A 17,500-nucleotide genomic window follows, 5' to 3' on the forward strand; every position below is an offset into this window, starting at 1 on the left:
GGCCATTCGGTCTCCACGGACCTCCTGTAAACCAGCCAGAGGCTCCATGGATTACCAATGACACAGAGAATCAGTCATCCTGAGTAGCCCTTTAATTACTGAGATAAATAATAGATGAACTAATACAGCAGACCCACAAGGGTGTATTGAGCTGGCCGGGCTAACTGAATGTTAGACTGAGGAGGGTCCATGGTACGTACCCATTTCAACCTGCGCAATCTAGGAGTTATTTTTGATCGATCCTTGTCGTTTGACCCCCATGTTAAGCAGCTGTCCAGATCATGTTTCTTCCACCTAAGAAATATCAGCAAACTGAGATCTGTACTATCAACAGCTGAACTAGAGATGATCATACACGCCTTCATCTCTTCACGCATTGACTACTGTAACACACTTTTCTCGTCACTCAGTGTAGCTGCTCTTACCCGTTTGCAGGTCATCCAAAATGCTGCTGCCAGATTACTCACTAGGACAAATCGACGGTTCCACATCACCCCCGTGCTCCGATCTCTTCACTGGCTCTCTGCAGCATTTAGGATCCACTTCAAAATTCTCACTCTCACTTAGAGAGCACTACAAGGTCAGACTCCTACATATGTGGCTGAACTACTTCACCCTTATTCACCCGCCCGCGCTCTCAGGTCAAACGTGTTATCTGTCTGTCCCACGCACTCGCCTTAAGACCCGTGGTGACCGAGCTTTTGAGGCAGTAGCACCAACACCCCTACACTTTGCAGATTCTGTCAACGCATTCAGAAACCTGCTCAAGACACACCTGTTTAGACTGGTGTTTGGGTAAAAACTCATGTCCTCGGCCTGCTTTTAAACCACGTTTTAATTCTGTACTTTCTGTTTTTTGTGCATTCTTAAATGTAAATTATTGGCCCTTATATGGTCACATTGTGTTTTTTATGTTTGTAATTCTGCTCCTGTTAAGCACTTTGCGACTAATGTCTGTGAAAAGCGCTTTATAAATAAATCTTACATACTTACTTACGTACAACAAACTGACTGCAAGGACTTGATTAGGAGAGAGGGAACTGCTGCGAGATGACTTCATTTTCTGAAGGAGGTTGGAATAATGATGGGACATAGAGACTGAGAGCTTGGTTTCCACACAAGTATTTTATGTAAATTATAATCTTTCAAATTGTCGATTGCCACACTGGTGAAAAGTCGCTTTTGACATTCTAAAATGTCTGTTGAGACCAAATGTTGGTCATAAAATATCCTTCCAACACAACTCATAAAGCACCCACTAACGATTTTTATAGTTGGCGCATATCAGTGCCAAATGTGTTTCTTAACTGTTGCCTTTAGACAGTGTGGCCAACATCAGCTACAATATCACATTGTCCAGCATGGTCATGGAAGCGTCAGTCTATATTTTGAATCTCTGACTGTTGGGAGACATTTTTTTTGACATATGTAAATGTAGAGGGAGGCAGGAAAGAAAAGGTACACGTGCGTGTGAGTGTGCATGTTGTTGGATGTCTGTCTTTATGTGTGGTTGCTTCATCCAAAACATCTCATTATGCGCTTGGTCTGCGCACACATTGGCACAGGGCACCAGATCTGTTGACAAAAATTGTTTTGGTGAGGGTTCCAAGACATGGAAAATGAATCTGGACCAAAAAATTTAGATTAACGGCTCAAGCAAAGAGCTGGCAAGCCTGGGGGTGGTGGTGGGTAGTTGGAGGGTGGTCGGGGAAGGCAGAGGATGGGAGGGGTGGAAAAGAACTAAGCCAGAGTGAAAGTGTATAATGAGCCGCATGAGAAGAGATTTTGCTTTTATATATAACAGCTTCCAAGAAGGAGAGAGGGAAAAATAGCTAATTACATTTTAGAACTCTTCCACTCGCATATAAACTCACAGAACAGACATGGAAAAGGGGGAAAAAATACAAAATGGTTTAAGAAGTGTGAGAGAAATGAATAGAAGATTTAATTACAAATAGGGATGCACAATATGGCTTAAAATCTTATGTCAATGAGTTAATTTTTTTTATTTTGACATTAATGTATTGATCAATTTCAGTACTTATCACAGTATATATATATATATATATATATAACAAGTCTGCTCAGTTTACAGTTTTAAGAGTATTCTCCTGGGAAACAGAACACTAAAAAAGGGTTAATTATGGTTTATAATATACAATTATTTATCATCAGAACAGGTTGGGTCTTTGAGGATGTTCAGTATTTAAAACACTACTGGTGGTCAGCTGTGGAATGCACTGCAGCTGATGAAATTCTCATCAGTTATAGAAATCCAAGATACCATCAAATAGCAGTACAGAATTGCAGAACAGAGCATCACTAGTTTTCAATAATATCTTCTAAAACTCTGCATAAATCACCAAGTAAGATTTTACTTTCCACATAGAGTGTGTGTGTGTGTGTGTGTGTGTGTGTGTGTGTGTGTGTGTGTGTGTGTGTGTGTAAAAACGCTGCAGTGAACACAACTGTGCTGTCAGGCGCACAGGGCGCATCGGTGCCACACGCTCTCCGCCTTCTCCAGTCACCTCACCATAACAGATGTCTCATGGATAGCTGTCAGTTTCACGTGATTCAGATGCAGAGAGACGGGTAACGATAACCAACGTCCAGACCTCGGTGGCCTGACCTCATAGCTGGCTACGGCCATGCTGTTCACACCTGAAGCGCATTCCTCCTCTCCCTCTCTGTGTGAATGTGAATGTGTTCACACCAAAGATGATGCGAACAAGTTTGCTCAAATGTTTTTAGGGAGAATTCTTACCTCCATATTTTTGAGAACAGTTGAGTTGAAACTGTTGAGATTTCATCTGAAAAAAATGCATGCAAAGTTTTCCTTGGTGAAAACCTTCATTACCATCTTATTCAGAATATTATTATTTAAGCATTGTAAAAACTTCAACATTTTGTAATATCTGATCCTGTTGGGATTTCATTTCTCTAGAAATTTGATAGCCCCCCCCCCCCCACCCTAAATTTAGCACATTGTCACAGAGTTAAATGGTCATTTTAATTCCCACTGGGGCATTGTGTGATTTGAAATTGAATGGTCTCTCACCCTGGGGTCTAGATGATTGTTATTCACTCCACTGCCAACCACTATTTCATGCTGCAAGGCTCTGGGAGCCCTGTGCAGAAAGGTACATAATTTAGCTTTGTTTTGAAATTACAGTACTACAGGGTGTGATATGCCTGATCTGGATATTGTGAGAGAAAACTGTTAGCCAGTGTCAGTACAATTGTTTATTTCGTTTTGGAGCAGCAGGAGACTGGAGTCAAGTATTCAGAAAGTCTGTTTTTCTCAATACAAGTTTTTGTTGTTGTTTTTACCAGATATTAATTCTGTATACATATGAGCACTGTCCAATTTTCCCCAATATAGAATGAACATAACAGCACTTTTTGTTTGTCTGGCTGGTGTTTTCACTTACTATACAATAACTAAAGAGCAGAGAAGTTGAACTCTGTCACTGTTGCATCTCTTATAAAATGTCTTTGTTATGTCCTTTATTCTTTCTTTGATTGGAAAAGTGAACTTCAGGCTGCTTCGTGAATATGTATCAGACGCGTGTTGGACTGTGTTGTGTTCAAAGGCTGTGAAGCTTCCAAGACATGAAGGTCACCGGCTCAACAGAGTCTTTTGAATACAAGATGCTACCAAAATCGCTTCGATCTTTTTATACTATGCAATACCATTTGGCAGCTGACAAATGAAGTTGTATTGGTTTTTATTGTGAACAAAAGTTATAATTACATTCTTTGTTGTTTCCTTGAGGTTTCACATTTGCAAAGTACATTGTCTAAGTATTGTTAACATCCAGGTTTAGTAGCTGTTGTGTTACCGGCACCCTTACATTAGGTGGAATAATGTGAAACCATTTACAGGTCTGTGTACCCTGTCACCCATGCTTTCTTATGCACATTGTCTAAATATTGATTATTTAAAATGAGCAATACATTACAACATCCACCCTGCTGAGGTGACCATGACTATATCATGTCATACAATAAGTCATACTGTGTTTACCTCACACTTTTTGCCTGGGAGCGAAGACACTGGCAAATGGTAGCAACAACCATCTGTAATGCCAATTACTGAGGCCTTTCCTATGCTGTGGAACATCTGTTAATTTGTGTACCATACCTCTTTGTGAAGCCCACTAGGGAGCTGCTGTCGTGCAATTCCAGGTGGACATGACGACACGCATATGTAACTTCTTGCTAATTAGCCAGTGGCCATTTGACTGCTTTTGAAACTCTTTTTCTGTGACCCCAGGACAAAGAGGAGCAGCTTCAATCCACTTTTTAAAGCAGTTTTGGAATCAGTCACTTTAATTTGCCAGATTTGAAGACTCTTCACAGATTTTGTCTTGGCTAAAATATGCTGATTTATTACGGTACAGTTCAACCGGACAGTTACTGCAGATGGTTCATAGGTATCCTGTGTGTCCAGAGGGTCTCAGTTTTGTGATGCTTTTGTGAAAAGAGAAGAAAACCTCTCATAGACTGATGGAGATCAAACAAAAATAACTGAGATAGACTATACTGAGTTTATAAATATTACAGAAACATTTAGGTCACTGCAGAAGGCTTCTGAGGAAGCAAACACAAATTAGTTAAACACCACCTCTCAATCTGCTCCAGATGGTCTTTGTCAAACCGAAGCATTAATGTGGGCAAACATGGAAAACAGACAGCAGAGGCCCACGCTGCTCCCAGCCGCACCAGAGACCAAAGGCCGGACTTACTGGCAGTTTGGAGAGTCAGACTGCATCTCCATGCAGCTGTTGGCACTTTTGACAGCTTTCACTGTGTTCATGACTTGAGTCCAGAAAAAGCCCCAAAGTCCCCCAAACTTCAGCATTCAGTGTTGTTGAGAGGACAGACTTGACAGCACCATACCAAAAGCACTCGCACAATGGTTTCACAGTCGTTAAATAAAGATAGCAGAGATTTGTGTTGAGTCTTTTGCGGGTCAGCTCAGCAGTCTGACAAAGAACACTGATTGCTGAGTTCACAAAAGGATTGTGCGGCTTCTGCCGACGCTAAACCTGAAAGAACAAGACAAAAAAGGGTCAAAACAGGGTGAAATGCTCCCCTAACTTCGCTGCTGAACAAATAGTGCTCCTCAGTGCTCCTGTGGTATTTTCCCATATTCAAATAAGGTAATATGCATACATTTGTGGCAAAATTGCCCCATTTCATGCTAAGCAGCCTCATGCAAAAACAGCCCAATTCACAAAGGCAACCTTTGCCACGAGGATGGTCAATCAGACGTAAAGAAGACTTTAAGGGCGTGTTTGCACTATAATATCATCAGCGCAATATCGTTAGTGAGTTAGACCCTGAGACGTGATCACAACTGACAGGGCTGTCAGCAGATGCATTCCATTCTTTGTGAAGTCACCCGGCAATGTTCTTCACTGGCTGACTAATTTACCGACCGCTATGTCAAAAAGTGCATGTTAAAGGCCAAGATTTACTCGCTTGTTTTTAAAAAAATGCATCGACTTAGGCCTTTGTGCTAAGTACTTGTAAACTCTCTGTCAGGGCTCATTGCCTGAATGGCCAATGTGGCAGGTAGGGCAATTCATTAAAGGAGTTTCCGGCAGTTTCCTATCTGCAATCAGTGATTGTATGCTAACTGATCTTTAGGGTGTCATGAATTTCACCCTGAATGCATTTTGCTCTAGTTGCACCCAATTCCCTTTAGCTCCAGAGTTGTGGCAGCGATGTAAAGCCCTTTGAACAAGCTGGCCAAACAATGTCTATCTATGGCTCTGGTCCCCAATGGTGACACCTGGCTGACGCATATCTTGGTTGCTATTTTTCCACATTCTAGTTATTTACCTAGCTGGAAATGCCACTAAGCCAGTTTTGGTAGACAGCCATTTTCCTTTGCTCTCAGATCATGTCTTCTTTCTCTCTTCCTTCTGTTTTATCTTATCTGTCTTTCTCTTCCTCACTGCACCTACCGTTTTCTCCTCTCTTATCATATCATCATGCGTAAAACTATCTGTCTCTTGCTCTCCGGGGAATAGGCTGACATTTGCAATTGGATATTGTAGTCATTTGTACATGGACATACAGAACCCTACTTTGCACTTCAGACATAGGCAAATATCACCAACTACAATCTCAAACTGGAGTCTCGAGCATCTGACTGTGTGGTCTGCATTTATTAATGTGTTCTACCCTTTTGTCACAAACCAGGTCACTAGTCGCACTGAGCAAACATGCACTATTGTAGGTGTTTTGCACATGTAACCATGTATAGTGGGTGTGCATGTGGGTAGCACCGGGTATCAGTTCCAAAACCACTACCCCAAAGGTGATACCGATTCCAATAGAGTACTTCATTTGATAGCCATCATACTATATGAGTTAGCTGCTATAGTAGGCTAATCACACATCACATTAAATCAAAGAAAGCTTGCTGTGATTGCCTGCTGGCCAACTCATAAATCATTTCTTTCTAGATCTTAGAACAAAAGGGATTGAATTCAGGTATCTTTCATGTTTCAAAAAGCAGGTGGCATTGTGATATATCGATGAATTATTGATGGATATGATCCTAGATCTCTGTGCTGCTATTTAATCATCTCAAAGCAATAAATCACTGACGTGTTTTACTGCTGGTAAAGGTGAGTTCCTTTAAGATGCTTAAATATGGGAAAACGGACTATGACAGATTTACTGGCAATCATTTCAAGGTTGTTGCCCAACCCAAATTCCCTACTCAGCCCTAAAAGTCCAAACATTAAAAAGAAGATGTGTTAAAGAAATGCAGCATATATAGAGTATATACACAGTATAAAGAACCAAAGCCACCAAAAAGAATACAATGTCACAATATGTCAGATTCACTACAACAGCAACCGACGTTTCCCTCTTCACTGAGCTCTTTGATTTTTTTGTTGTCCTCTCATTCCATTGAGAATGGAAAGTGTTCAGAAAATGTGTGTTTTTAACCATAGTTACAATTCATTGGATTTTGTAGCTAAAGTTAAATATGTCACACAACAATACACAATATTTCTTATCCTAAAATGTAGTCTTTGTTGACAGCTATACTCTTAAAGGAAGTAAATCAATGCCATGATAACGGAACACATTATTTAGCTTTTTCCAATCATGACAGAATGACTTATCATGTTTGCTGTTGTGTGTGTGTGTGTGTGTGTGTGTGTGTGTGTGTGTGTGTGTGTGTGTGTGTGTGTGTGTGTGTGTGTGTGTGTGTGTGTGTGTGTGTACACAATATAGTACACTGCAGAATATCTACTGCTGTCATTCATCATTGAACTGCTTTAAGTTTGACAAAGAAACTGTTTAAACGGCCTTGATGATGAACTCTACTACAGTGTAATATAGACGTTGGTATTCACTCTCAGTCTAGACCTAAAATGCTGGTCTAGTTTGCATGAAGAGGTCTCATTATCAAGTTTATTGATAAGAAAACAATAGTCTTTTTTCCTTTGGTTTCTTAAAGTTTGTAATTTTTTTGTGTGTTTCAAGACTTCCAAACAAAGCAAGTATGGAAGTAAATTAGGAGAGTGCAACGTACTCTGTATGCATTATATCTGTACATTAATACACAGTACAGCTCAGTACTAAAGCAATACACTGCTGAGGATTTAAAGCAATTCAGTGTAATTGAGGGAAAAATAGCTGAGTTCCTGAACTCATCTTTAAGTGATGTGAGAAGTTGAATAATAATTTGCTGTTGTACGTCACAGACCAAAGCTACAATCCAGCTTTTGTAAAACTGAAGGTTATGATGTGAAAATGAAACATTTAATGAACATTGCAATTGAATTTACCCACATCTAAATAAATCTTAAAAGGCTGAATGTATAATTATATTGTTGAATTATAATAAAGTTTTCATGATGCAAATGTATTATAGCTGGATTTGCAATTGATCGCCACATGAATCCAAGCAGCATGCTAAATATTTAACTGGGAGTCAAATTGATTGTCCTTGTGGTATAATGTACAGAACCGAAGCAGACGAATAATTAAAATATTGAATATATACTGTGCAATGCAAAAGGCAAGGGATGCCATCATATGTGCAGTTATTAAGAAATAGAAGAGGAGGAGACAACCAGTAACAACAGCATGTAGAAGAAGTAGGCTGCTGTTGGTGCAACTACAACAATGTGTTCGGTATCGCATCTAGTCTCAATGCTCACATGTTCTTGTGTGTGTGCATGTGTGCAGAAGGAAAGAGGGTCTTGTTTTCATAAGTGAAGGTGCAAGAATAATTTCTGAGACACTTCAGCATGACCCAAAGATTTCTCCCAAATTCATGACCAGATGCTGCTGCATGGGATGTGCACCTATGGCACGCGTTCAAAAGGAGATAAGCAGGAACACATCACTAGGTGGGCTGCCATGAAATCAGCTGTAATGTAGTTATAATGAACTCTTGCATAGGTGTGAATGTAACCCTTCATGCCCAAATATGCGCATATACTATGTGACACAGTGGAAGTATAGTTGTTGTTTTTTTTAAATTACTCTGCCCAATCCCATTTCTTTGGACACTCCCCTCTCCTATACATCACTGCCCATTTCTGTGGCGGTGAGCCAGTTACCTAATGCTAGTGGATTTACTATGCCAGTGCAAGGTCACTTGCAGAGACCTCATTACGTTTTGTGTGTGTTTATAAGGGAGAGCCTGTGTGTGTGTGTGTGTGTGTGTGTGTGTGTGTGTGTGTGTGTGTGTGTGTGTGTGTGTGTGTGTGTGTGTGTGTGTGTGTGTGTGTGTGTGTGTGTGTGTGTGTGTGTGTCCTTTCAAAACAAGCAGGGATACAAAATATGGACCAGGAGGGAGGCTGCAGACCATTTCCCCTTCCAAACAGAAACACACACACACACAAACACTCATACATTATCATGCTTTGATGATGCTATTTTTTTCTTTGTGAGCCCACTTGTGACACAAAGTAATGGGGCTAACATGCCATCAGCACATGAAGGTAACATGGCTTTGACTTTCACCCACAATGTACACATCCACTTACAACACATTGTACATACACATGCACATAGGCACACAATTCCCTTTCATCTAGATCTGACTCTCCCTCATACACACTCAAACACAAACACACACACACACCCACACACACACACACACACACGCACACTGTGGGGCATGACAGAGAGCTATTGACTGCCTACTTGGCCTGACACACCATTCACAATTCCTCTCTGTGTGAAACTTTATGTACTGGAAGAGGTGAGTGTGTTTGTGCATGAGTGAGTGAAAGGGGTGAATTGAGAGGGCGGAAGGGAAATGACTTTATGACCGTGTGTGTGTATGACAGGAATATATATATATTTGTATTTGTTCTAAAAGACTTTCGCTGCCTTTTTCTGTCTCATGCGTACAGTACAGCACTGTAGTCGCGTTCTCAGATTTTCTCAGATCGGCTTGGACAGAGCAGCACTATAGCGCTGACTATGTTCCTCTTGGCCTATCCAGGTCATTGGATCCACAGTTCATTCCACTAGACAGGCGGAAGTATGTTTTTCGACTCAACGTCTACATAATTGCATTCAGCATAATGTGCTGCAGAAAAGGCCATCAAAAAGCTGCTGTATGATTTTGACAAATGAGCATCTCAAGCTACATTATACAATCAACATGTAACATTCAGGCATGAGATTGAAGGAACCAACATCCATTCATGTACTATAGGAGTTGAAGAATATAGGAGTTGAAGACACACCTGGCGCACCATTCTAGTTTTAAAATGTTTTATTGAGTCATGTGACTTGTTGCCGGAAGACAACGGAGCAATCGTGAGTGAGTGTTGACAGCTGCACTGCAAGATAATATATAAATCCATAGTCTTAAATTTAATTCAATAAAATGCAGTAAAAAAATGATTGATAAGCAGTAAGCAGACCTGTCCCAGACTCATTACGGAGAAGCAGATCATAAATGTATTTTGTCCTTATACCATTCAGTGCTTTATAAACCAACAGTCAATTCTTTGACACACAGGAGGTCAGTGTAAAGATCTGAGAAGTGATGAGAGTGATGTGATCTTCTCTAGGGCTTTTTAGAGAAACAGCATTACAGTGGTAGTGGTAGCTAGTAAAATGTAGGCTTTAGTTCATGACGACACACAGATTGCTGGCTTGATTCGTGCTCTTTAATGTTAGTGATTGAAGCTGAGCACTAACTTGTAATTGTTTTTCTGTGGGTCCAAAGACAGTCCTTTCAGTTGTATCTTTGTTTAAGTGAAGGAAATGTTGGCACACCCAATGACTGATTCTCGTGATGCACTTGTCACCTGGTGATGTTATATAAATGTGTGTTATCTTCAAAATGAAGGCAGAATAAGACAGATCACTGCCTTTATTGGTAAATCTAATTTTGGAGAACCTGATCTACTGGGAATGGTGCAATCTGCCATTTAACTTAATTAGCAAACATTTATTTTTTCCTCTTTTCGAAATAAATTATGCATCCTTATCTGGCTAAAAGTCCAGATTGCTTGTTATTGTGGACACTTTGCAGTGCGCTCTTGAGAGTGCTCGGGAAGTCAACAATGTTTTGGATGGCCCCGTGGTTGGAGTCTGACTGACCTGACTTAGCGCTTGACCCACAAACAGCTTCCCTTAACCTCCAGCTATGCCTTGTTTGTTTCTGTTTCTGCTCTTGTGAGCAAGTCTCCTTTTGACAATGCGCTGAGTGAATGTGGAAAATACAAGACTTCAGACTTTTCAGCTGAGAGTACTTGAATTTAAGAAGGTATTACCCCAGTCATTTGTTTAATATTTAATTAACAATGTTGTGATTTAGAACTACTTAAACGCTGAACATAACTGTTTGTTCAGGATTGATTCATATTTTCTAATTAATATGAAATATAGTAATGTTTTCTCTTTTTCTTCCCTCCTTTTTTTTTCATTCTATCCATTCCCCTCGCTCCTGCTATCTCTCCTATTTCTCTCTCCCTTGTTCTTCACATTCTTTCTCTGTCCACAGAGAAGTGTGATGAGGCTCTAGCCTCCCCTCTGCTTCACACAGCCTTCACCAGCTCGTCTGTGTTCTCCAACGGATATGCACCCGGATATGCCAAGCTCAACAAGAGAGGAGGTAGACGCCCACTCACTCACACACACACACACACACACACACACACACACACACACACACACACATACACACACACATACACAGACACACATACAGAGAGGAAGATGTCGATGTGCATGCGCTCTCTCTCACACACACATACATGATTGATATACATAGAGGGAAGTTCATACTTGCATGCTGCAGAGAGAGGAACGAGTAAATATCTAGTTCAGATATGTGTACATACATCCTTATGAATGATTTTACAGATGACACGCTGAGAGGTAAATGTCCAGTCTGCATAGAGAGACATGCTTCGTAGTGCTGCACAGCGGCTCTCACCCTCCTCCACCTCCTCATTTGCTCTCTCTCTATTTCCTTTTTTTTCTTCTTCTTCTCTCCCTTCCATCTCTCAGCTCCAGTCATTATCTCAGTGACTCAGACTGGAGCTCATTTCCACATCAGTCCACAGCAGACAGAGATAGGACCAGACAATTACACCCCTCTATGTTTATACAATTAATATTTCATACTTTTCCATCTAATGTAGTCACACCACAGCTGAGGCAACATAGCTCAGAGCTGGCAAATAAACACAAGGTATGCTGGTGTATTTAATCATATCAATAGAATTATTGCTGAGAGAGGATAGGACTGCTCCTCATCTAACAATGACACCCACCAACGAAGGGCAACGGAAGAGAAGAAGGAAAGAAATGAAGACAAACTTGTCAATGATGAGTGTAAATATACAGCTTGTGCATTCTGTCGCCACATGCTTTCATTTTTTCAATCTCCTCAAGGATGTGGAGGTCCTTTGGGGAACGTGTAATGGTTGAAGCATTTAAATCCAGTTCTCAGGGGTTGTTGTTGTACAGAAAAGCTACAGTAACAGTTAGGTCCAGTGTTAAATGCACTTTCACAAGGTCTAATAACGTTCTCACTCTAGCACCATATTTGTATTATATTAATGAAGTAAGGCTGTCGCTAAAGTTATTTTTCTAAAATAGCTTCATCTTTGGATGAGTTTCATGAAATGTGCGGATCAATCTGCCGATGTGTAGATGATGTCTCTTAGTAAAGAACATGTTTTAGATACGTTTTGATTAAAAAAGAAGCAACATTTTCTTACTTCAAGGCAGGTATGATTACTTCTCAGAAAGAATTACAAGATGCATTATCCAGCCTAAATTACTTGTTTAGGTGTAAAATGGTTATATATCCAATAGACATTGAACTGTTTCTGTACAGTTGAGCGGTGCATAATTTTACTGCAAAGAGAAGAAATACTCAGCCATCTCCCTTTTCCAAAACCTGACAATTTTGGCTTGTAATTAGGAGCCCAGCATGTTCTAGTGAGACCTAGTTCTAACACATCTCCAAAGTGAGCTGACATGACATGACAGTCAGAAACACCACTGTGATCAACTATATCAGATTTTGACACAAGTGTCCCAAAATGGATACATACTGTACCGAGGCAAGTGTCAAAGTAGCGGGGGGAATGAGGGAAAAGTATGAAGTTCCATCTCATCCTCTGCATCTTGGTGTCCTCTAAAGGATGACACTGTGTTTTTATGATGAGGTCATCACCTTGTTAGCATACAGCATCTGACAAGGGGGGAATATAAAATAAGATAAGTTCTGCAGAAAGGGACGATGAGGTTACACCTAGAAAAAAAAGTTCCTCACCAGGATTAGAAATGTGTTAGAAAATCAACTTTTCTTATAACCAAATTCTCATTTTATCTGCTGTGAAGGAAGATGCTGCTCAAAATGAAATCAGCATTGTTATTTCTTGTCAGTTTCTAACACAGAATACAAAACATAAACAAAGACATCTAGGAGCGCAAAAACACAATCAAATCTAAATACACACGTTCAAACAGTGAAACATTTGCAGGAAACTCTCACTGAATGAAGGACACATGAACACCTTCGCAGAAACACTCTAAGGCAGGGGTTTTTCAGGCCAAGGACCCCCAAACTGATAAAGAGATGGAGCAGGGACCCCCGACTATATACAGTATACTGTATAAAATTGTGTTTTATATTAAACTGGGGCTAGTGCCATGTATAAACATACCTTGTTATTGTGCATTCAATACTAAGCTATTCAAATAATACACAGGTTCATATATTCATGTTTTTATTAAACATATGCAAGGTGCAGTGAGTAGGGTGGCCGTGCCACTGCCATTTATAAACACACCTTGCATGATTATCATGCATACAAGCTATTCAAATTGATGTTTTTATTTTACACATAAATGTAAATGAGTGATGGCCTATTAGTACCATTGCCATGCATAAACATACCTGTTATCTTGCATACAATGCTGAACTATTAAAATAATCTACAGATTCATGTTTGAGGGGGGAAAAAAATGTAATTGTCTAATCAACCCAAAATTCACAGGAACACAAGCATCTCAAAAACAGCACTGTACCACACATTTGCACATTTATCAATGGAAACACAAACGGCTACTGCAGCATGGAACTGTTCACATTCAACAGCCATTCACATTCACAAAAACACAGGATCACAAACCCATGCTCACACAGTCATACTATAAAGAGGGGTCTCTCCAAGCAGCTACATTTGGCAGCCAAATGTGCCATCAGTGGCATGAGAGTGTGCTGATAAGCCAATCTTCTCCAATCTCCCACTACTATGTAACAGGGGAGGCACAAAATCAATGGGACACACCACTCATATTAAGCTTGTGTTGTGAACGCTGACGGCTATTAGAGATTTAGGCTGTAGGCTTTTGTGTGTGTCCAGGTGTGTGTGTGTTTGAATGTACGTCTATGCCTATGTCTATGTGTGGGTGTGAGAGAGAGAGAGAGAGAGAGAGAGAGAGAGAGAGAGAGAGAGAGAGAGAGGTGAAATGATCCTGTAACGATTTTATAGCATTATAGCAGGCAGCTGTCTGCTGAGTGCCAGCCAGGCCTCTAGTCCTAACCCTGCTGGTTCCTTTGACTGCTGTCACACACACACACACACACCCACACATACTGTGCTCTCCATCCACATGTGTGTGTGTGTGTTTTGTATGAGAAACTGTATGTTTTTAAGAGAGTATGTGTGCATGTGTGTCGGAATAAGTTTGTGGACATTAGTTTATTCATGTGTCTATTTGGAAGAAGGAGCTGGCTAAATGCTCCGTGTATGGCTCCTGAAACACATTCTGTACTAACAGACTCGTCAACATAATGCAAAATGCCCTTTATCTTTGTTTCGTAAACACAATTACTCACAAGCTGTCTCTCTATGCGACATGTTGATTGTGAACTTACACCATGGTGTCTTTTTAAGACCAGCGCAGTTTAATTGCCTCTGGCTTTTGAAGATGGAATAGATTGATGAAGACGCTCTTCTTCGTCTCTTTTACCCTCCCTCTCTCCATATGTTAATATCTAATTCTCACCATCCTTCTTTCTTTTTTTCCCCCTTTCTCTCTCGTTGTGGTGAGTCCCTCCCCCCCCCCCCCCCCCCCCCCCCCCCGCTCATCTCAATCAATAGTGTCAGACAGAGGGAAAGGTGGGCCCACTCTTGCAGCCAAAACCTTTGGGTCTATTCGCACAGAGAGAGGGAGGAAGAGTGGGTGAGAGAAATAGAGATGAGGGAGATATATAGAGAGAGAGGAATTAGATAGCATCTAATGAAATGTAGAGAAGGTTCTTTCCATCACATTTCTTAAGCTTTTCCCAACTCATAGATCACTTTTTATGAAAATGGGTCACAAAACATGATCAAAACTGAAATTAGAATTTGTTTGACATAATGTTAAACAATTTTGAAATATAATTTGTATATATTGTAATTCATTCTTATTTCCATAATGTTCTAAATGTGTACTCTGGCAATTTAGTACAGACCTTAATCAAGCTAAAGGATGTATGCTACAGAGGCCAGATATGAAGGAAGCTCCAAAAACTCGGAATTCTACATTTCCCATAATGCATATCAGTAGCATCTGTCATTTATGGACCTCGAAACACAGTCGTGCCAGAAAAGGTTTGAAAAACAAAAAAAGCGATGAGCTCCATATAGCTTTTCAATAGTGACATACATTAGCTGATCTGCACCCCACTCAAGGCTTTGTTCAGTGCTGCCAGCCGGAGAGTGCTGCCCTGTGGATACAGGTTAAAATAGAGTAGGCATGGATAGACTGAAGGCTAAAGAGAGAGGAGGGGAGGAAGGAACGCAATATATGGAGACAGACTGAAATGGGCAAAAGGAACAATGTTAAAGTGATAAGCGATGAGCCATGCCTGACAATTTGAGCTCAAATTGTTGAATGCGGAAATTTGACTTCAAATTTGACGAAGCGATCTCAAACTTCAAGTCTTGTGTAATCAGAAAAACAATTTCCATGTGGGTTCATTTTATTATCCCTGTCACCTTGGAACTGCACCTGATAATGTGTTATTTTGACATTCATGGGAAACTTGTCATGAAGTGGTTTCGGCTTTGGACAGAGTACCAAAATAACCAATACTTTTTGTGTGTGAAGAAAGTGAAAGAGGAATGGGTGGAATGATTTTGTGTGTCCGTAAATATCCCTGCTGCCATGCGTGCATGTGAGCATGCATATACTATGCATGCTCACATTGCTGCACAGCGCAGACATGGCCAAGCATGAGATTAGGCCGCTAATGACAAACACATGGCCACTGATCTTTAAATTCCATTTCCTCTTCTCCTCCTCTCTCTTTATCCATCTCCCTTTGTGTTTCTCTCTCCTCCACTGTGGCAGGTCTCTTCCTGCCCTCCATCACATCCTTGTCTCCCCTTTCTTCCTCTCCATCTCATTTTCCCACCATACACTTTCTATTTTCTACAGTAACAGTCTCAATACCATACTCCATTTTCTCAGCCTGTCCCCTCTTTCTTCGCAGAACTCATTATCTATTTTTTTCTTCATTCACATTCCCACCTTGATACTTACTTTTCAAAGTTTCTCCAAAGTTTGAAAAAGTTGCCCTGTACTCCCCCCCCCCCCCCTTTTATTCAAACACAGAATGCCACAGTACTGCAGCACAACTGTGATCTGACTTGCTGCACAATTAACCAGATTGCCCGTCCCTTTATTATGCATTACTTTTCACTCTGTCATCTGGCAAAGTTTTTTGATGTCTCTAGTCGTTGCAGTCATCCATCGATAATGTCGGTCCGCTCCTAATTAAATTACTTTGTCTTCATCTGCTCCCTTTGCTCCATGACAGAAAGATGAAGTGCTAGCAGAGGGCTAACCAGCTGTTTTCTCTCTGCTCCCTTTTCCGGCGGCCTAGCATCTTAATTAATTAAGATACTTTCTGTTAATGTGGATGTGGTTGTTATGAAAAGAGGCAACTTTGATAAACATACTCTCACATGTTCTCTCGGGTGCCGGAACACACAGACATAAAGGCAACTCACCACGAGCCACCCGTCTGCTCAGGAACAATTTCTGTTCCGTGTGCGCGCCCACCCACACACTCCCCCACACTAACGGCAAGACCGAGGAGAGATGTTCTCTTGTTTGATGCTCTGCTTTGCCGCTGTCACTTTTGTCTGTGTGTCATGCCTGTCACCGGCTGCTCGTCCAAAATCACACTGTGTCTCCATTACTCAGTCTCAGATCTCATGTCTTTCCTTCTGTACTCTCTTACAAATTTACTCTTCTTCACTTACTATTTTGTTCCCATTGTTGCTCTATCTTGCTCGCTTCATCTCTCCACTGTTCACTCTTTCCGTCTCATCTGACTCATTTTTTACCATCAGTACCATAAAAGCCATACCCAGGCACTGCCTGACTGGGTACAGTAATCATCACACACAGAGATATATGACCACGTAGGCCATTGCAAGTAAACTTAATATTCTGTGGAAAAAAAAAAGAAAAATTAAAGTTGTAAATTTAGGAGATAAAAACGTGGATATTCATTGCAATTGAAGTGGTAAATTTGTGAGAAAATTCCCTTTGTCGAGGAACCATATCGCTTCACTTTGCAAGGTTGGAGCAACTTCATCGCACTGTGATCAAGCCATCTCTATGGTCACATTCACTCCCCAGGAGCGATGAACAGCCCTGTGACTTGTCCAGTTAGGTGAGCTTTGATCAAATATCTTTAAAAAAAAAACAACAACAACAGGAAGGAGTCAATTTGAAAGCCTAAGAAGAGCTGAACAGAGGAGAATAAAGTCAGCTGAGACAGTAGAACACTGTTTGATTCAAATCCAAAGGGAGCTTTCATAACTTTACTTGTGCGCTGGTCTAATGACCCATAGCCCAGGGTTTCTTGAACAGTGTGAACTGAGATGTGTGAGGTGTGACACAAGAAAAATATCTACACAGATTGCATTAGCTGACAGTTTCAAAAGGCAATGGTTCCCACGGGGCATTTCCT

At 40.7% G+C, this 17,500-nt stretch overlaps 1 protein-coding gene across 1 annotated transcript in view; it reads left to right on the forward strand.

Annotated features, from left to right (window-relative positions):
- cntnap2a (contactin associated protein 2a) overlaps positions 1-17,500 on the forward strand; it is a 303,910-nt gene that overhangs the window by 110,044 nt on the left and 176,366 nt on the right. The window contains exon 2 of the mRNA XM_068709763.1: positions 11,009-11,119. Coding sequence (XP_068565864.1) covers positions 11,009-11,119 — 111 coding nt within the window. The remainder of the gene's footprint in view (positions 1-11,008; positions 11,120-17,500) is intronic.

Source organism: Cebidichthys violaceus, unplaced genomic scaffold (genome assembly GCF_023349555.1).
Source record: "Cebidichthys violaceus isolate CVI_PGR_0920_01 unplaced genomic scaffold, fCebVio1.0.p SCAF_15, whole genome shotgun sequence".
NCBI lineage: Eukaryota > Metazoa > Chordata > Actinopteri > Perciformes > Stichaeidae > Cebidichthys > Cebidichthys violaceus.